Here is a 21,475-nt window from a genome sequence, read left to right on the forward strand (position 1 = left end):
CATTTTTATCCAGGAGTTCCACTCGTGAAAAACCTACTCTCCCTGGCTTTGACCTCCTCGCTGCCCTGTTTACACCCACTCATCCCCTTCTCCCCTGCTTCCCACCTCTGTCTTCACAGTGTCTAGCCCCAGTGATTTATAAAGCATGCCCACGTGGAGCCTCCCAACAGTATTTTGAGGTTGGTGGCATTATCTCTGCCTCACAGATAAGGAAACCCAGGTTCTAAAAGACCAATGTCTTGCCCAGCATCACATGCTCTGTGAATCAGGGAGCTATGGCTTGAAATCAGCCCCAGACTTCAAAGTCCACTCTCTTGACATGGTCAGGTCTGTCTTGACTCAGAAGTTTTATGCTGTTCTGTGAGCGTGTGGATTACAGGACATTGTGGGCTGAGTGACAGGGAGAGTATGTGCACAGGGGCAAGAACAGGCATGGCTACCAAACCCAGGAGAAACTCGAGGGCCATCTACAGTTGAAGTGGCAGGGACTGATTGGGAAAACAGAGTCCCGCTAGCCCAGGGATCTCACCCAGAGTCAGGGCAGATAGAACCCTACCTTGAGCCAGGTGACCTGTGGCTGGGGCCGGCCAGTGATCTTGCAGGAGAACCGCCCCATCTGTCCTTCTCTGACCACTGCTCGGCCCAGCTTGGTAGCAAATTTTGGTGGACATTCTCCCCAGATGCTAGGACGGGTCTCCATGGCAGGGGGTGCAAATCTGTCCCTGGGAAAAGATCAGCAGGAAATCCACGGCAATGCAGATCCTTTTCTGTCTATCCCCACCCAAGTCACTTAAGATGGGCTCAGAAACCAGCAAAGGGAAACCTTCCCAATTCTGTGCCTCAAATACATTCCTGGAAAATATCTGTGGCACCAAAACCTATTTCCTCTACCTCCTGAACATGCGGCTAGTCTTCATTTACTAGCCCCTTGAATTTGTGCTCCTCCTCCCTCTCAGTTACTCAGTCATGCTCAACTCTTTGTGACCCCATGGACTGTAGCCCGCCAGGCTCCTCTGTCCATGGGATTTTCTAGGCAAGAATATTGGAGTGGGTTGCTATTTCCTACTACAGGGAATCTTTCTGACGCAGGGATTGAACCCATTTCTCTGGCAACTTCTGCATTGGCAGGTGGATTCTTTACCACTGAGTCACCTGGGAAGTCCAGTGAATTTAGGTACACCTGAATTCTACTGAACTCTGGCCAAAGCCTAGGTTTTGGCCAACAGACTGAACAGAAAGCAGAAGCACTATGTGCTACTTTTAGGCTGGACCATTCAAAACCTCTATGTGATTCTCTTCTGGCTAGATGCAGAGAGTTCTGCTGAAGAGATGATGGAGCCACAAAACAGAATGAGCCTGGATCCCTGAAATTTAGTTGGAAGGTTCTCCACTTGTCTGAGAAAATATGAACTGATTTTGCTTGAATAAGAAAGAAACGTTGCTTGTGTTAAGCCTTTGTGATTTAGGGGCTTGTTTGTTACAGCAGCCATTTTTACTTACCCTTGCCAATATAGGTTTACTTGCCATAAGAAAAGTCACATATTGATTGCCTCTTCTAAGTCTGTTTATTTTAGGTCTTCTGACTCTGGTCTCAGTTATTAGAGACCCCTGCAGACTATGTCCATATAGCCCGCTTCCATTTAGTTGGACCAAAGGAGCGATCCACAGAGACCACAGGGTCGGGAGGGCTGTGTGAATGACATGTCACACCCCAGTAGGCTCCTGCTTTAGTTACAACCTGGGGTGCTCGAGAAAACTTGCTCCCCAGGCTGTTGTGTCAAGGCAACAGGAGCCAATCCAGCCCTTACCCTGGGTTGAACACCCCAGAACTTACCCCAAGGCTTTGGAAACAACAGGCTGACCAGGCTTCTTCACAAAGCTCCCTGCAAGTAGGAAACAAACAGAAAGGTTTGAAGAGTCAAGTCTGAACTACCAACCTGGAGCAACAAAAGTCAGGGAGTCAACAAGGAGTATGGGGTGAGATAATGATGGTAACAGTTCACCCTGATTGAGCCTGTACTGGGTCAGGCTCTATGGCGGTCACTTTACATGTATCAGTGCATGGATTTCCTGCAATAATTTAAGGAGACTGGTATCACATAATCCTTCTATATTTTTTAAGCTGGTGGGAAGAAATGAGATTCAGAGATGTGAAGTCACCCTCTGGAGTCACAGAGCCAGTAATGGTACAAGAAAGCATCCCAATCTGCCTGTTCTAGAACACTCCACCATTCTGCTGAGCAGTTACATATTCTTGGACCTTCCACTTTGGGGATGCCCTGTGGAAACTGGGACCTCTCCAGAAAAGGAGCCAACTGAATGGAGCAGGGAGATGCCCATGCATCACTCTTGCCAAGTCTGTTCCCATCGGACCCAATCACCGCCCCACTCAAGGCCTAGCAAACAGCAGTATCTGTCCAGCTGGAACAAGCAGATCACTGGAGAGGGGCTCCAGTGAAGCCAGTACCTCCCAGAACCTGCACCAGCAGGACACTGGGCACTGCTGGTCCTGGGTGTGGTGCTGCTGTGCTGGGTAGGAAGCAGTTAAATAGCAGACCCAGGTGGCTGGTGTCACCTCCTTTATCTAAATGCTGCTGCTGGTAGGAACAACTCACAATGTGACCAGGAAGTGGCCACAAAGTGGTTGGGGTATTTTTGAGGAACGGAGAAGGGGAGAGGAGGAAATTTTTGAGATGACAATAGGCTTGAAAGTTGCTATCTTTTTGTGATAGGCTGGGAATGTTTATAAAACTCCACCCAAAGCACGCATGGAAAGGGTAGAAGTCATTCCCCGATAACAGCAGGCAGCTGCAGTGGGAGATCTGCAGGGGGTTTCCTGGAAAAGGGGAAACTTTCTTAAATCCCAGCACGGATCACACTTACATGAATGCATAGGCACATAGGAGTGGAGGACGAAGCTCATGGCTGAGCACTTTTCTCAGCCATATCTGGTTTAAGGTTATACCAAGACCTCAGCGAAAAAGAGCTAATAACAAACAGTGGCGTCACATTCACATCGTGGTTCCATCTGGGTGGGCAATTGTTGTACATGTGCTTCCCCTTAATATAACTACTTAGCTAGCTGGGAAAATACTACACATGGACATCACCAGATGGTCAACACCAAATCAGATTGATTATGTTCTTTGCAGCCAAAGATGGAGAGCCTCTATACAGTCAGCAAAAACAAGACCGGGAGCCGACTGTGGCTCAGATCATGAACTCCTTATTGCCAAATTCAGACTTAAATTGAAGAAAGTAGGGAAAACCACTAGACCATTCAGCTATGACCTAAGTCAAATGCCTTATGACTATACAGTGGAGTGAGAAATAGATTCAAGGGATTAGATCTGATGGAGTACCTGAAGAACTATGGACAGAGGTTCATGACATTGTACAGGAGGCAGTGATCAAGACCATATTCAAGAAAAAGAAATGCAAAAAGGCAAAATGGTTGTCTGAGGAGGCCTTATAAATAGCTATGAAAAGAAGAGAAGGGAAAGGCAAAGGAAAAAAGGAAAGCTATATCCATCTGAATGCAGAGTTCCAAAGAATAGCAAGGAGAGATAAAGCCTTCCTCAGTGATCATTGCAAAGAAATAGAGGAAAACAATAAAATGGGAAAAACTAGAGATCTCTTCAAGAAAATTAGAGATATCAAGGGAACATTTCATGCAAATATGGGCACAATAAAGGACAGAAATGGTATGGACATAACAGAAGCAGACGATATTAAGAAGAGGTGGCAAGAAAACACAGAAGAACTGTACAAGAAAGATCTCCACGACCAGATAATCACGATGGTGTGACCAATCGCCTAGAGCCAGACATCCTGGAATGGGAAGTCAAGTGGGCCTTAGGAAGCATCACTATGAACAAAGCTAGTGGAAGTGATAGAATTCCAGTTGAGCTATTTCAAATCCTAAAAGATGATGCTGTGAAAGTGCTGCACTCAATATGCCAGCAAATTTGGAAAACTCAGCAGTGGCCACAGGACTGGAAAAGGTCAGTTTTCATTCCAGTCCCAAAGAAAGGCAATGCCAAAGAATGCTCAAACTACTGCACAATTGCACTCATCTCACACACTAGCAAAGTAATGCTCAAAATTCTCCAAGCTAGGCTTCAATAGTATGTGAGCCGTGAACTTCCAGATGTTCAAGCTGGTTTTAGAAAAGGCAGTGGAACCAGAGATCAAATTGCCAACATCCACTGGATCATCGAAAAAGCAAGAGAGCTCCAGAAAAATATCTACTTCTGCTTTATTGACTATACCAAAACCTTTGACTGTGTAGACCATAACAAACTATGGAAAATTCTTGAAGAGAAGGGAATACCACCAGACCACCTGACCTGCCTCCTGAGAAATACGTATTCAGGTCAAGAAGCAACAGTTAGAACTGGACATGGAACAACAGACTAGTTCCAAATTGGGAAAGGAGTATGTAAAGGCTGTATATTGTCACTCTGCTTATTTAACTTACATGCAGAGTATATCATGCTGGGTGAAGCACAAGCTGGAATCAAGATTGCCAGGAGAAATATCAATAACCTCAGATATGCAGATGACACCACCCTTATGGCAGAAAGCAAAGAAGAACTAAAGAGCCTCTTGATGAAAGTGAAAGAGGAGAGTGAAAATGTTGACTTAAAGCTCAACATTCAGAAAACTAAGATCATGGCATCTGGTCCCATCACTTCATGGCAAATAGATGGAGAAACAGTGGAAACAGTCACAGACTTTATTTTGGGGGGCTCCAAAATCACTGCAGATGGTGACTGAAGCCATGAAATTAAAAGACACTTGCTCCTTGGAAGAAAAGTTATGACCAACCTAGACAGCATATTAAAAAGCAGAGACATTACTTTGCCAACAAAGGTCCATCTAGTCAAAGCTTTGATTTTTCCAGTGGTCGTGTATGGATGTGAGAGTTGGACTATAAAGAAAGCTGAGCGCCGAAGAATTGATGCTTTTGAACTGTGGTGTTGGAGAAGACTCTTGAGAGTCCCTTGGACTGCAAGGAGATCCAACCAGTCCATCCTAAAGGAGATCAGTCCTGGGTGTTCATTGGAAGGACTGATGCTGAAGCTGAAAGTCCAATACTTTGGCCACCTGATGCAAAGAGCTGACTCATTTGAAAAGACCCTGATGCTGGGAAAAATTGAAGGCAGGAGGAGAAGGGGATGACAGAGGATGAGATGGTTGGATGGCATCACTGACTCAATGGACATGAGTTTGAGTAAACTCCAGGAATTGGTGATGGACAGGGAGGCCTAGCGTGCTGCAGTCCATGGGGTTGCAAAGAGTTGGACATGACTGAGCAACTGAACTGAACTAAACTAGCTGTGTATATTTTTCACCCCATAATGTGGGTTTAGTTCTTCTCATTAAATTCTCTTTTCAAGGTTAAAAGAAGTTATAGGCAGATAAAAGGAAAGACCTGTTCTGGGAGGCCTCAACTGAGAATTGCAGTCAAGATGCTGGATAACATTGGAGGAATGCCAGCTAGTCAGTTCTTTCAGAAAGTATCCGAGCACATGAGAATTGTAAGCTTTAAAGTTGCTCTGCTCTTAGACCAGCATCTTCCTTTCTGTCTCTCTAGTCAAAGGAAATGATGCTAAAAGTAGGAAAGAAAGTTTACAACGCTGCTCACTGTGGTCTTGCTGGTAAGAGTAAATATTGGAAATGATGCAATTGTCACACGTTGATAGGGAGATAAGTGGTTAAAACGTACAATTAGCATCTTTTCCTGCCACTGAATTATGTTTCAGAATATATGAAATGTTCAGAACTATGTTAAAATATTACATCATGTGCTCCTTAGCACACTCCAGCTGCGCTGTGATCCTCTCCACTCCACTGAGCTCCCTTCTGACCACCACCTTGCTAAACCCGTGGTCCAGCCTCTTCCCCATGTCACTCAGTAGCACTTGACACCAGGGGCCATCCCCTCCAACACTTTTTCCTCCAGACTCTTCTGCTTTTACCAGGTTGCCTGTTCTTCCTCAACCTCCTTCTTTCCTGGAACTTTATCACCAAGAGAACCTTAGGGCTGAGTCTTGGGCCCTCTCCTCAGCACTATGGACTCTTCCCTGGGAGGTCTTGGTCCTATGGCTTTAAATAATACCCATAAGCTGATAACTCCAAACTATATCTTTACCAGAACTTTGTATCCAGCAGAGGTAACCACACTAGTTCCCATCACATTATAGGCTTTCAAATATTTGTTAAACAAATGAATTTTATGAAAAAAGGAGCAGCATGCAAATTTTTCTAATCAATGTGATCATAAGCAGGTAAAAGTGAATTAAAATACCCTAACATAGTAAAATGACCCAAACATAAAAAAATATAAAATACCCAGAAGAAAATATATTCAAATTTTATAACCTCTTATACACATTCTATCCCCAGCATTAGTCACATGTCAACCACTAAGACTCTCATCTAAAATATCCCTGTACTGAATGGATAAAGAAGATACAGCACACACACACACACATATATATATGGAATATTACTCAGCCTAATGAATGAAATAATGTCATTTGCAGCAACCTAGATGGACCTACAGATTGTCATGCTGAGTGAAGTAAGTCAAACACAGAGAGAGAAATGTCATATAATATCCCTTATATGTGGAACCTAAAATGAAATGATACAAATGAACTCATTTACAAAACAGAAAATGACTGATAGACTTAGAAAATGAACTTATGGTTACCAGCAGGGGTAAGAATAAGGGGAAGAGATAGTTTGGGAGTTTGGGATGGACATGTACACACTGCTACATTTAAAATGGATAACCAAGTTTCTACTATATAGCACAGGGAACTCTGCTCAATGCTATGTGGCAGCTTAGATGGGAGGAGTGTTTGAGGGGGAATGCTGCTGCTGCTAAGTCACTTCAGTCGTGTCCGACTCTGTATGACTCCATAGACATCAGCCCACCAGGCTCTCCTGCCCCTGGGATTCTCCAGGCAAGAACCCTGGAGTGGGTTGCCATTTCCTTCCCCAATGCATGAAAGTGAAAAAGTGAAAGTGAAGTCGCTCAGTCGTGTCCGACTCTTAGCGACCCCATGGACTGCAGCCCACCAGACTCCTCCGTCCATGGGATTTTCCAGGCAAGAGTACTGGAGTGAGGTGCCATTGAGGGAGAATGGATACCTGTATATGGCTGAGTAACTTTGTTTTCCACCTGAAACTATCACAACATTGTTAATCAGCTGTATGCATATATAAAATTAAAAGTTTAAAATAAAATATCTCTGTACCATGCACTGCACTTATAATGCTATACTGTACCACTCATTTCATGCTGTAGTAAAGACTTTATAAAAATTAGACTGATCAACGGATGAATGGGTAAACAGTATAAGGTCTGTCTGTACAGTGAAATGCTATTCAACCATACAAAGGAATACAGTGATGACACATGCTAACACAGATTAACCTTGAAAAATTATGCTCAGTGAAAAAAGTCAGACATACACAAAATGTACGATTCCATTTGTATGAAATGTTCAGAAGAGGCAAATCCACAGAGACGGAAAGCAGATGAGTATGTGCTAGGGGCTGGGGGGCTGGGGGAGGGGGAAGGAGAGTGACTGCTCAGTGGGTGTGGGCTTTCTGTTTGGGATGATGGAAAGCTTTGGAGCTAGACAGTGCTGACCGCTGCACGCCATTGTGAGTGCACTTAATGCCATTGAATTATACACTTTAAAATTATTTAAATGGCAAATTTAATGTAATGTGTATTTTATCACAATAAAAAAAAGTTAGACTAAGCATCTTTAAACTCTTGGGAACCAAATGTTTTAATCCAAAAGTTAAAATTCCTTTACTCCTTAAAAAAAAGAAAATAAAGCAAAAATATAGCATTTCCTCAAAGTGTAACAAAAGAATGCTGTTTGGAGGTACTTGTATATCAGAGTAAGAGCAGTCTATGGTACTATCCAAAGGTAACATATAAAGAAGTCGGCTAAAAATGGAATTGAGGAATGCTTATTTTAATGTGTGTCAACACCAAAGAAATACATCAAAGCAAAAAGAGAATTTGGACTAAAATAGCTAACAAGGTCTATTTATAGGCAAAAATTTGAAGCTGCAAATTGTCAGATAAGGCAAAATTAATTTTGTGAAAGTATGAAAATCTGGCAGAACAGCAAGGTTATGTTTTAAAAAAAGTAAGTGGAAAGGGGATTAAGGTAGAAATGCCAAAAATAGAAGAGTAAGTTAAGAGAATTGATGAAGACAGGCTCAAGTTAGTGAGAGGGAAAAAAAGGCACCTAAGGTATTAAACAGTAATTTCAGATTCTTCAAGGATGAGTAAAAGAGAATACTGGCAGGTTTTAGGAGTGAAAAGTTCAATAGTGGAGGGACCTAGCACTTTTTGTCAAAGGCTGACTAGACACAGAGAATGCTGCTGAAAAGGGAAATACTGTGATCATGAGGGTAAAAAGAAGAAATGCTTCTAAAAACATGTGGTGATACAATTTATTATCTAAACAGGGTCTCTGGACAATGAAAGGGACATAATTAATAATTCTGCCAGGACAACAGGAATAAATCATGACTGTTCCAGGCAAACCAGGGAGCAGTCACCCTACTTGTAGGCAACTGCAAAGTAGATACTGAGGATTGCTTAAAATAGTGGTTCTTCACTCAATCAGAACATGTGTCCACTGTTTATAACATGTATTTAGCAAGGTCCCCTGTGCCATGCTGAATCAATATTTGAAACTAACCATCTATCTATATAATTTCAAAGAGAAAACAAATGTAAAACCCTAAGTAACAGATTAAGGAGAAATAAAAAGAAAGTAAATTATAATAATATTTATTTCAATAAGAAATTTCAATATTGAACATCAACAGATGTTCAAGTATGACTATTTCAAAATGTAAATGCTCAGGCATATTAGAAGACATAACAAAACAGATGCCTGCACTGACTCATATGCATGTTTGGATTTAAAGGTGAATGATCACAAAACACTGTGTAGTCATGGAAATAAAGGGACAAAGGTATACAGGTAGACACTAGAATAACAAGTAGTGTTAGCAACGTTATATGTCAACTGCATCTCAATAAAGAGAAAAAGGCAGGAAAAAAACATAGCAAAAAGAAAAAGTAGTGTTAGGATAAATAACAGCACACATATTATAAAACAAAAAAAGAAGGAGCCCTTTCGGCTGGAACCGCCATCTTCCAGTAATTCGCCAAAATGACCAACACGAAGGGAAAGAGGAGGGGCTGCATCTTCTCTAGGCCTTTTAGAAAACACAGAGTTGCACCTTTGGCCACATACATGTGAATCTACGAGAAGGGTGATATTGTAGATATCAAGGGAATGGGTACTATTCAAAAAGGATTGCCCCACAAATGTGACCATGGCAAAACTGGGAGAGTCTACAGTGTCACCTACCATGATGTTGGCATCATTGTAAACAAACAAGTTAGGGGCAAGACTCTTGCCAAGAGAATCAATGTGCCTATCAAGCATATTAAGCACTCTAAGAGCCGAGATAGCTTCCTGAAACACGTGTACGAAAATGTTCAAAAAAAGAAGGAAGCCAAAAAGAAAGGGACTTGGGTTCATCTGAAGTGCCAGCCTGCTCCACCCAAAGAAGCACACTTTGTGAGGATCAATGGAAAGGAACCCAAACTGTTGGAGCCCATTCCCTATAAATTCATGGCCTGATGGGTGTAAAAATAAAGACCTAGACTGTAAAAGAAAAAAAAGAATGAAACCTTAAAAGAAGATAACATAGCAAGACAAGAGACAGACCACAGAAGTGGAAAAAATGGGGGAAATGACTGTAAGTGTGGCGTCAAAACACTTTTCTGCTATATGACATGCGATCCTTGAGACCTTGTCTGTACTAAAACGCAGATCCAGTCCCTATTATGCATAAGGCATTAGCTAGAGCTCCAGCCAGTAGACTGGTGTGTGTAATAAAGGCCAGAATAAAACTTGAGCCTTAAGAGAAAGACAAAGTGCTTCAAAGATAGGGGAGGGGACATTCCAGTGCAGGGCCTGCTGAAGATCCTGAATTTCAGTTTAAAGGTAGAAATCCTTGCTGGAAGATTTGAAGGGAGGGAGTGATAAAATAAGTTTGATTTTTTTTTTTTTTTTAGCAGCAATGTGGAAATTCATGGGGTCGCAAAGGGTCAGACATGACTGAGCAACTGAACTGACTGCCTGATGTGTGGAACTGGGGAGACAAGTTGGGAATCCATGCAACAGGACAGAGATGATGGGCTGGAATGGTGGCAGTGGGGACAAATGAGCTGGCCCAGCAGGATCTGGTGATGGACTGGGGAAGGGGAGGGAGGGGGGACTTCAGGATGACGAGGTGGCTGGGCTGCCTTCCTTCCCAAGAAGGTCTGTGTTGTCACCTGTCAAGGTCTTAGCTGTGTCTTCCAGGAGTCATGAAAGTCCTGACCATACATGTTAACAGGCCTCTCCCAGGGGCTGCCTGTCCCTGTATAAGCAGGGGCCTCACCCCATATAAACGGTTCACTCTACTGCCTCCAATCAGGCAGTGAGCTTTGGAGGTCACTGCCACACCACAGTGCATTCTCCACGGAAGGTACATGTGTGCATTATTCTTACACAATGACACTCAATAACAAGTAGTTGACCCTTGGAGAACATGGGGATTGGGGGCATCAACCCCATGTAGTAGAAGATTCACATACTGTTAATCTGTCTCAAAAATGAAAGAACTGATACACAACTCACCCAAGGGGAGTAAGTTGAAATGACTTGTACAGAACTGGGACTCAAACCCTAGTTCTTTTGATTTGATTATTGTGATCTCTAATCAAAGACAAATTTTTCCCCACACTTAATTAAATGAAAATACTATTTATTGAAAAGAATCCATTTATAAGTGGACCCACACATCTCAAACTTGTGTTGTTCAAGGGTCAGCCGTTCATCCTTCCATAACACTAAGGAGGTCATCCAAGGACATCAAGTTGACACTTCAGGAGTTCTGTTTGGGTCCCCAGGAAAGGACCAATTCTTCCTCAAGGGGTTGAAATAAAATATTCACCACTTAGAAGACAAACTACTTCCCAGTCATTGATGGATAAGGTAGTCATATCCTACCAAATGAATTCAAAGGAGTAGTGACCTGAAGTTTCATTTTGGAGGGAGGAATAATTCAATAAATGGCAACCAGTTGTCTTAAATAAGTACTCTGAAAAGGATTTAGATCCTCTAAAGAGAGAAAATGGCTATTTCCTTTACAGTCTTCTTTCTGAGGCCAAAACTCCCAGGCATCCCAGCTCACTTCTCAAGAGTTACTTTCCATTGTGATTCCGCCCCACAAAACACCAAGCCAAGTAGCAGGTGCTCCCTTTAGTACTTAAGTCATAAAGACTGATTTTATAAAAATTTATCAGAAAGGAAATAAAGAGAAAGTAACCTCTGGTTGGAGCCCCTCCGCATTTGTGGGTCTGATGTGGTGGGAGTAATTTGGCTGCAGCTACTATATGGATGTCTGATCAGAAACCACCCAGTGGGCAAGTGTAGTGTATGGGAAGGTTATTTTAAGCATGGTTCTGGAGAAATTTATTGTACTAATAAGCAACCCATTTTTGCTTGGAATCACGCAAAATGATGGTGTATCAAACACGGAACATGTGAAAAATCTGTGATCACGTGTGGTAGAAACCCATGCGTTCAGAAAAATAAAAATAAGTTAGAAGATTCCTGAAGCAGAAATAAACACATAGTATGTCTGTCTTTCTAGCTGTGGCTAAGGGGAGCAGTGGTCTGTAACTTGTCTTGCCATGTTATCTTCTTTTAAGGTTTCATTCATTCATTCTTTTTTTTTTTTTTTTTTTTTTTTTTTTACAGTCCAGGTCTTTATTTTTACACCCATCAGGCCATGAATTCACAGGGAATGGGCTCCAACAGTTCGGGTTCTTTTCCTTTCACCTGGAGAGCGACATGAAGTATGAAAATAGAAAAGCAACGATGAAGGGCAGAACTGTCCCATACTCTGAGATGGATATGAGTCTACAAACCACCTGGCCTCATGCTCCAGACCTGCCATGGTCTCCTCCCAATCTCTCCTTCAGTTTCATTTCCCACTATCTCTGCTCCTGCCCAGCCCTCCACCCCAGGCCTTAATTCTCTCCACTGTTCTCCCATCCCTGTCATTAGTATCATATTCTGCATCCAAATGGCATCCATCTGACCTGCTCCTCCAGGACTAACCAAGTCCTTCCTCCACCAAGAAGACATCACAGACCATTTCAGCCTCCAGAGATCTCGTCCTTCTCTAAGCTTACAGAGCTGATGTGCCAATCATTTGGCAGATAAACCAATGCTATCTTATGACTGGGATTGTGTTTTGACTTAGCTTTCAACATGTCTTGGTCTTATCTGACCAACCAGGTTCTTGCAGAAAGGATCTGACAAAGTATTTTGTCTCCCACACGGCACCACACAAAGCCAGCACTTCCTAAATGCATCCTGATGTTGTTGCCTAATCATCACATAACAATGAAATATGAGGTCAAGAAAGTCAGCCTCTTAAGAGCAATTACCAAGTCTTGTTGCTCTTAGATAACAGCACAAAGTTAGCACATGTAATAAAGCTTGATGAATGGAGCGGAGGCCAGGACTACAAGCAACGGGCAAGTATAGGGGAGTTGGGGTGGAGATGGGAGAACCGGATGGAGGAATAAGAGACGAGGAGAAAAGATGGCACCATCAGGAGTAAAAACTGGGCCAATCAGCAGTGCTGGCATATATTTTGGAGGCAAACTGGAAGGTGGAAACAGCTGAGGGAAGGGAGACAAGGATGTGGAAGTCATCCTTCAAGAACAGAATGAGACCGAGTCCTTGGTCATCTAACTTTTCCATGTAGCAAACACGTGAGCCCTCTGCCAAGGCACTCTTGACACACAACTGTTTACCAGTGAGACTGCAGGAGCAAAAAGAATACTTTTATCTCTACCACATTTATATATTTGACTTTGATGAGATAGAAAAGGACAAAAATTCAGAGCATTTTAATATTCTGACTGGGTAAGAAAAAAAAATTGGGCATATATACCTACAAAAAGGAGAGTGATCGGGGGTGTTATGGACTGAAAAGAGGTTATAAAGAGTACAAATGAGAAATATAATTACGGTCTTTAAAGAAGGTAGAAGATTTTGGTAAAAGAAGATGGTATGAAAGAAGAGAACAACACAACAAAAGGAGAATCATAACAGATGTTCTTGAGGAATAGAGTAATTTTAAAACTCAGCCACTGCAAACAGACACAGTCTCAAAATATATATTGTCATCAATCTAATTCAATGTGAAAATGAAAGGGATCTGAGAAATCTGTCCCCGAAAAAAGGGTAGTAGCAAAACATAGTGTAAAAGCATTTCCTACAAATCCAAATATCACCAGATAACACTGGTGTCAGCGACACCAGCATAGCTAGGCTAGTGGTCACTAAGGCCACTCTTCCCCCTTAAACTCCGTGACGTGCGGTCACTCTCCCTTCTGCTGCCACATTCTGGGTGGCCTGCCACCTGGCTCTGTTTCTCACACATGGTCAGGGAGTACTTAATTCTACAAGTTATATTGGTTATCTATTTGTAGTCTCTTTCCCAGTAGGAGGTAAACTCCGAGAGGGCGGGGAGCCTATCTGAAATGGGCCTGGCCCAGAGAGGGACAGAGTGGTGCACAAGGCTGTGGACAGAGGGACACACTCTCAGCTCTGGGAGACATGCCAGGATCAGGATGTGTCTTTGCTTTTCAACAGAGACAAGTGGAGCAGCCTCAGAAACCATCACCTAGAAACCATCACCTACAGGGCCTTCCCGCTTAGGACTGAAACCGCATCATCCGCTGTCCTGATTCTCAGGCGTTAGAATTTGGGCAGGAATGACACCATCAGGTCTCCCGGTTCTCCAGCTTGCCGACTGAAGATCTTGGGACTTGTCAGCCCCCATAATGGTGACAGCCAATTCCTTGTCATGAATCTTTTTATACACATATACATATGATCTATTCTGTTTCTCTGGAGAACTCTAACATAGTAGGTAGAGGCACTAGCCTACTGGTTCTCTAAGTGTTGGACCCAGTGTGCATCAACCTAGTATCAACAACCACTAGGAAACTTTTAAAATGAAAACTCTTCAGCTAATCCTACAGCTATTAACCCAGAAACTCTGGGGCAGAGCCTCGCAGTTTGTGGTTTCAGAAGCCCTCCAGGTGATTCTGATGCATGCTCACCCTTGAGAATCATTCATACTAGGATAAATACATCACATCTGTAATGGAATTCTTCCTTACTACTCAAAGTGTGATCTGTGGACCAGCCACACGGGCATCACCAGCGGCTGGTTAGAACTACAATGCCAAAGAATGCTCAAACTACCACACGATTGCACTCATCTCACACGCTATTAAAGTAATGCTCAAAATTCTCCAAGCCAGGCATCAGCAATATGTGAACCATGAACTTCCAGATGTTCAAGTTGGATTTGAAGGCAGAGGAACAAGAGATCAAATTGCCAACATCTGTTGGATCATCGAAAAAGCAACAGAGTTCCAGAAAAACATCTATTTCTGCCTTATTGACTATGCCAAAGCCTTTGACTGTGTGGATCACAACAAACTGCGGAATAATTCTGAAAGAGATGGGAATACCAGACCACCTGACCCCTCTTGAGAAATCTGTATGCAGGTCAGGAAGTAACAGTTAGAACTGGACATGGAACAACAGACTGGTTCCAAATCAGGAAAGGAGTATGTCAAGGCTGCACATTGTCACCATGCTTATTTAACTTATATGGAGAGTACATCATGAGAAATGCCGGGCTGGAGGAATCACAAGCTGGAATCAAGATTGCCAGGAGAAATACCAATAACCTCAGATATGCAGATGACACCACCCTTATGGCAGAAAGTGAAGAAGAACTAAAGAGCTTCTTGATGAAAGTGAAAGAGGAGAGTGAAAATGCTGGGTTAAAGCTCAACATTCAGAAAACTAAGATCATGGCATTTGGTCCCATCATTTCATGGCAAATAGATGGGGAAACAGTGGAAACAGTGAGAGACTTTATTTTGGGGGGCTCCAAAATCACTGCAGATGGTGACGGAAGCCATGAAATTAAAAGACGCTTGCTCCTTGGAAGAAAAGTATGACCAACCTAGATAGCATATTAAAAAGCAGAGCCATTACTTTGCCAACAAAGATCCATCTAGTCAAAGCTATGGTTCTTCCAGTAGTCATGTATGGATATGAGAGTTGGACTCTAAAGAAAGCTGAGGGCCAAAGAATTGATGCTTTTAAACTGTGGTGTTGGAGAAGACTCTTGAGAGTCCCCTGGACTGCAAGGAGAGCTAACCAGTCCATCTTAAAGGAAATCAGTCCTGTATATTCATTGGAAGGACTGATGTTGAAGCTGAAACTCCAATACTTTGGCCACCTGATGCAAAGAACCGACTCATTTGAAAAGACTCTGATGCTGGGGAAAATTGAAGGCAGGAAGAGAAGGGGACACAGGATGAGATGGTTGGATGGCATCACTGACTCAATGGACATGAGTTTGAGTAGACTCTGAGAGTTGGTGATGGACAGGGAGGCCTGGCGTGCTGCAGTCCATGGGGTTGCCGAGTTGGACGTGACTGAGTGACTGAGCTGAACCGAATTGGTTATAACTGTAGGCATGTGCGCAGCACTCCAGACCTACAGAACCAGAGTCTGCGTTTTCACAAGATTCCCCAGGTGATCTGGGTGCCCTTGCATTTGCGTTAAACATGCCTAAGGGTGAGTCTGAGCAGTTCTGAGGTCGGATCACCTCTGAGCTGACCAGTTTGGCTTTCCCTGGGTTCCTGAGCTCAAGTCCTTAAAATTAACCATCTATTGCTTGAAATGACTTAAGTGACTGTCTGTTCCCTGAGACACAAAGGGCCTTCTCAGAGTCACAGCATGCAGTGAGGGGCATATCTCCTCATTTCAGCCCCACCCCTCACCCGACCCCACGCCCAAGGTTCACACTATGGAGTGACTGCCCTGGACAAGCCACCACCTTGTTTATACCTGTGGGCTTCTCTTCTTTTTTCTCCATGTAAACCTTGTTTATCCCTATTCACGTGGGAGTTTCTAGAGCTCTGCTGTCTGGCATGGTAGCCATTAGCCACCAGTCATTACTGAATTCTTGAAATACAGCTGGTTTGAATTAAGATGTGCTACTATGCAAAATATGCTGCAAATGTTAGAGAACATAAAATATATTAGGAATAATTTTCAAATCTTGAATGTATTGTATTAAGTAAAATATTTTATCAAAATTGATTTCAACTTTAAAAATGTGGCTACTAGAAGACATAAGATTACATATGTGGCTCACATTATATGTGTGCTAAGTCACTTCAGTCTTGTCCAGTTCTTTGCGACCTGATGAACTGTAGCACACCAGGCTCCTCTGTCCATGGGATTTCCCAGTATTATATAGTTGACCCTTTAACAACTTGGGGATTAGGGGTGCCCATCCTCCCTGCAGTGGAAAATCTGTGTATAACTTATAGTCAGCCCTCCATACACATGTGGTTTCTATGTCTCTGCAGTTCTACATCGCAGATTTAACCAATCTCAGATCATGTAGCACTGTGGTATTTACTACTGAAAAAAAATCCCTGTATAAGTGGACCTGCAAGGTTCAAACCTGTACTGTTCAAGGATCAACTGTATTTTTCTGGACAGTGTGGGGCTAAAGAACAGCCCATGGCCTCTCCTTAGAGAGAAGCTCCCAAGGGGGCAGGCATCACATCTCTCCCTTGCTCTACACCAAGCTCTGTGACAAGCTGTCTGGAGGTGGGTGAGCGTCAGGGCTGGCTACACAGACCCTTTCCAGGGTTCAGCCTAGGGTTTAATTCCACTGCACAAGGTCATGAATGGTCCTGTCATTAAGATGCTTGCCCTCATGGGAGATACTGCATGTTTCTTGGCTCTGGTTACCGAAGGAAATCAGAGGAGAAAGCTTTCTCTTCCACTCTTCATGCAGGGATTTCCTTCTGCGAGTACTTCTTAGGATGTTAATGCCAGGTTTGAATCACAAAGCTACCATTTACTGAGAGCTGCTATTTGACAGTGCTGTGCCGATCCTTACACAGTCCATGGGGCAGCCATTAGCATCTGTTTCTGGGAAAGGAAATGAGGTTTAAAAGGTTAATTTCTACATAGTTAGAAGTTAGTGAAGCTAAAATCCAAGACCATTGGATAACACTGCCAACTAAACTTCACCATTAGGTGGTTTAAAAAGCTCCACATATGAATCATACTCTTAATTCCAGAAGCTCTGCTCTTTCTAAATATGAAGCATAAGTAAAAAGCATAGGATATAAAGCTAGTGAGAAGCAGGGGGTGCTGAGGGATTCCCTTTGGGCTAGCATAGCACTATTGACAATTTATCCATGGCATAAGGGACCAGAGTGGATTCTTTCAGGCCTGTGGTCTATGGGGTGGTCCCAAACCACACATGGGCCGAAACTGGTCTTTGATATAGAAGCAAAAGGGAATACAGGGCCATTCACATTTAAAGCGGCTATGGCCTTTAGGTTATTCTCTATCTCCTAGTGTTAGAAGGAATAAAACATCTTCAATGGTCTCCCCAAATTGAAGCCAAAGGGGAGGGGACAGGGTTGAGAGCTTTAGCGTTTTCCCATTCTATTAACAGCTCTCCTGCTTTCCTTTCCCCTCCCCAAGTACCATGACCTAATAAAACTTTTCCTGCTTAGTTGAGACATCAGATCTAATGTCCTCACTGATGGGAATCAAAAAAAAAAAGGTTTCATGTGACCTGGGTTGTATATAGCTCCCCAGGTGGCGCTAGAGACATGGGTTTGATCCCTGAGTCAGGAAGATTCCCCTGGAGAAGGAAATGGCAACCCACTCCAGTTTTCTTGCCTGTAAAATCCCATGGACAGAGGAGCCTGGTAGTCCACGGGGTTGCAAAAGAGTCAGATATGACTGAGCACACATTACACTCCTACCAACTCCATTCCTTTAAAATGGATCATAGAAAACAAGGACTAGCCCAGACTGTAGAGACCAGAGAATTCTAACCCTTTATTCTGCAGAAACAGAGATATGGAATTTAAAGTCACACGTTTATTGGCAAAAGTTGGGACCAGAACCTTGGCACTCAGATTCCTCATTTCCCCGGTTCCAAATAGAAAATCATAAAAGGGATGTTTTAAACATTGTTGTGTCCCCACCCAAATTCATATATTGAAACCCTAATCCCCCCCCCCCTCACCCCACGTGGCTGTATTTGGAGACAGGGCCTTTGAAGACATGACAAAGGTTCAATGAGGTCATAAGGGTGTGGCCCTAATCCAAGAGGGCTTCCCAGGTGGTGCAGTGGTAAAGAATCCATCTGCCAATGCAGGAGACGCAAGAGCTGAGGGTGCTATCCCTGGGTCAGGAAGATCCCCTGGAGTAGGAAATGGCAACCCACTCCAGTAAATTCCATGAGCAGAAGAGCCTGGAGGGCTGCAGTCCATGGGGTTGCAAACAATTGGGCAGGACTGAGTGACTAACACATACACACACCTAATCCAATAAGGCTGGTGCCCTTATAAGAAGATCAAGAGACACCAGAGTTATCTCCACCGTGAGAGGACACAGCAGAAAGGTGGCTAGTCAGAAACAGAGCCTTCACCAGAAACCAAATCCTGCTGGACCCTGAGCTTGAACTTCCAGCTGCCAAAACTGTGAGAAAATTAATTTCTGTTATTTAAGGCATGCAGTCTGTGGTATTTTGTTATGGCAGCCTGGGCTGAGTAACACATGAGGATAAAGTAATTTTTATCTGTGGGCCTCAACTCAAGTTTGGGCATGAAAGGTGTGTAATGTAGGGGAAAACACAGGACCAGAACTGGCCAAGATAGGGGCTATTCAGAGACTGACTAGGGACCACTTTCCACATGGAATACCCCAGCCCACAGCTACTGGAAGGCCATTAAAAAGAATGAGTCAATTAGTTGAAGAATTTGGGGAAAGCATCCAAACTATGCATATCCTGTTCTGTGAAACAGCCTGTCTGTCCTTTCTTGAGGCAAGCAAACAGGAAAAACACTGGCCTGGGTACACCTCACCCCCTTCTGAAACCTTCTCTGGCACACAGTGCCCCTTGAAATCAAGGTTGGGAGGACTGTTTCCTGAGAGAGGAGAAAATGAGTCTGACCCTCTGGTTTATAACCCCTTAGGAAGGGTGGAGGGACACTTGTTATATTTCTGAGGGATGAATGCCCACATCCTTTAAGATGTCAGGCCATTAAGTAGCAGCCAGTGGCCTGAACTGGAAATGTTCTCACTGGTGGAGTGTCTTTAGCATGTGGGAAATATACCAGCCACAAAGGAATAGTTTTACTTACAGCCAAATGTTTTCCTGGAACTTTCAAAGTTAATAAAAAATTTTTTAAGTACAAAGGAAAAAGAACAACAACAAAATAATTAGTGTTAACAAGCTGGTATGTTTATCTCCTATATATTTTTTTGAGTTTTACAAAGCTTTTTATGATGGGCATGTATTACTTTATAATGATGATAATAAACATCGTTCATTCTCTAAATAGTTCAGTATCACATGCCAGGAAGTTTTCTAGATGCTGGAGATACAGCAGTAAACAGATAAAAATCCCTCTTCCTCTGGAGCTTCCAGTTATGGGGTATTTGGGTGGAGGAAGTAGTAAAATAGGAGACAGTGATAGCCCTGGAAGGAAAAGTTGGGATGGAGTGAGAGGATGGAGAGCCCTGGGGATGAAACATCAGAGAGGGTTCTCCAAGGAGGGGATGTCTGAGCAGAGATCTGAAGTAAGTGAGGGGCCAAGTCAGGGGCAGGGCTGCGGAAAGAGCTCTTCTTTACACAGGGAACAGCAGGCGAGGGCCCTGAGGTTTTGCTCAAGGAGAAGCAGAAGGCCAGTGTGACCACAGTGGAGCAAGCAGTGACCACAGTGGAGGAGCGGAAGGAAATGGGTCTGGAGAGCCAGGCAGGACCGCACTGGGCCTTGTAAGGCCATGATGAGGAGTCCATCCAGTCTCAGTCTCAGTGTGAGGGGAAGCAAAGGGAAGGTTGAAGCTGGGGATTGAGGTGATGTGTAGTCCGACATTGTCTCCTGGATGCCTCCGTGTTCCGGGGACCACATTTCCCCCTTCAGACAACAAGGTCCTGAGTTCAGGGATATGGGGATGTTTTCTCTTGTGGGCTCCTCTCCCAAGAGAGGGCTGAAGCAGGAGCTGCAGGCCACAGGAAAGTGAGGGCTTATCTCGCCCCAGGGTTTTCACCTCCGGGGACTCACCTTCTACTGTTAACTCCACTGTCACCTGGCGGGCACCACTACCATTAGTGGCTTCGCAGGTATACTTTCCCTTGTCCTCTTCACACACAGCATGAATCGAAAGGCTGAAAGTCCCCCGGGGACCACAGTCCAGCAGGAAGCGGCCCCCACTGGTGATGGCTTGTCCGTTTCTGTGCCATGTCACTTGGGGCTCTGGGTAGCCCCGAACCTTCAAGGAAAAGAAGAAAGGGTGAGAGCTTGTATATAAGGAGTACTTCCTATGTATCAGGTATTGTTCTGGGTAATTTACATGTATTAACTCATATAATCCTCATAAGCAGCCCGTGAAACAAATATTACTTTCATCTCCATTTTAGAGATGAGGAAATTGAGATGTAGAGTTTTGGTAGATTTCTTGAGGCCCTGAAGATAGAAAGTGGCCAAGTCAGGCATCCTGGCTTCAGAGCCCACCACACAGATGTCTCTCAAGCCTGGTTACATGATTAGAATCACTGCAGGAGATTCAAAGCAAATACTAGTGCCCAGGTCCAACCTTGGACCAATTAAATCAGAACCCCAGGGGTGGGGACTGAACATGGGGATTGTAGACCGATGCTTCCCACTCTAACAAGTAACAGATACTTCTTAAAAATGCAGATTCTACTTCTATAGGTCTGGGGTGGGCCTGAGATTCTGCAATTCAGATAAGCTCTCAGATGCTGCTGAGGCTGCTGGTCCCTAGAACTCACCTTGGGTAGCAAGGTTCTAGATCTGAGCTGCCCAGTACAGCGGCCACCAGCCACACATGTTGACCAGGTGCTTGAAACGTGGCTGATCCTGAGTCACACCGTGAGTGTAAGTGTAAATTACACAAGGGGCTTTGAAGAGTTAGTATGAAAAAGAATGTAAAATGCCTCAATAATTCAGAAATACTGATTACATATTACAAAGATAGTAACTTTGACATATTGGGTTAAATAAAATATATTGTTAGAAATAATTTCACTTGTTTCTTTTTAGTGTTTCAATGTAGCTACTAGGAAAGGTACACCTACTTATGTGCCTTGCTCGATATGTCTATCAGGCAGTGCTACCCGAGACCACTCTCTCTATGAATTGTTAGCAGCTAACATCTTCTGAGTGCTAAGTGTTAAGCACTTTTCTAAA

The 21,475-nt window shown here is 43.5% G+C and overlaps 1 protein-coding gene and 1 pseudogene across 6 annotated transcripts in view; one reads left to right on the forward strand and one right to left on the reverse strand.

Annotated features, from left to right (window-relative positions):
* MYLK (myosin light chain kinase) overlaps nucleotides 1-21,475 on the reverse strand; it is a 284,510-nt gene that overhangs the window by 124,824 nt on the left and 138,211 nt on the right. For all 6 annotated transcript variants that reach the window (XM_044942611.2, XM_006078551.4, XM_044942623.2 and 3 more), the window contains 3 exons: nucleotides 20,330-20,537; nucleotides 1,835-1,883; nucleotides 557-722 (listed from right to left, as the gene is read on the reverse strand). In XM_044942611.2, the coding sequence (XP_044798546.1) occupies nucleotides 557-722; nucleotides 1,835-1,883; nucleotides 20,330-20,537 (423 nt within the window). The remainder of the gene's footprint in view (nucleotides 1-556; nucleotides 723-1,834; nucleotides 1,884-20,329; nucleotides 20,538-21,475) is intronic.
* Nucleotides 8,802-9,929, forward strand: LOC112584988 (annotated as a pseudogene).

This window comes from Bubalus bubalis, chromosome 1 (assembly GCF_019923935.1).
Source record: "Bubalus bubalis isolate 160015118507 breed Murrah chromosome 1, NDDB_SH_1, whole genome shotgun sequence".
NCBI lineage: Eukaryota > Metazoa > Chordata > Mammalia > Artiodactyla > Bovidae > Bubalus > Bubalus bubalis.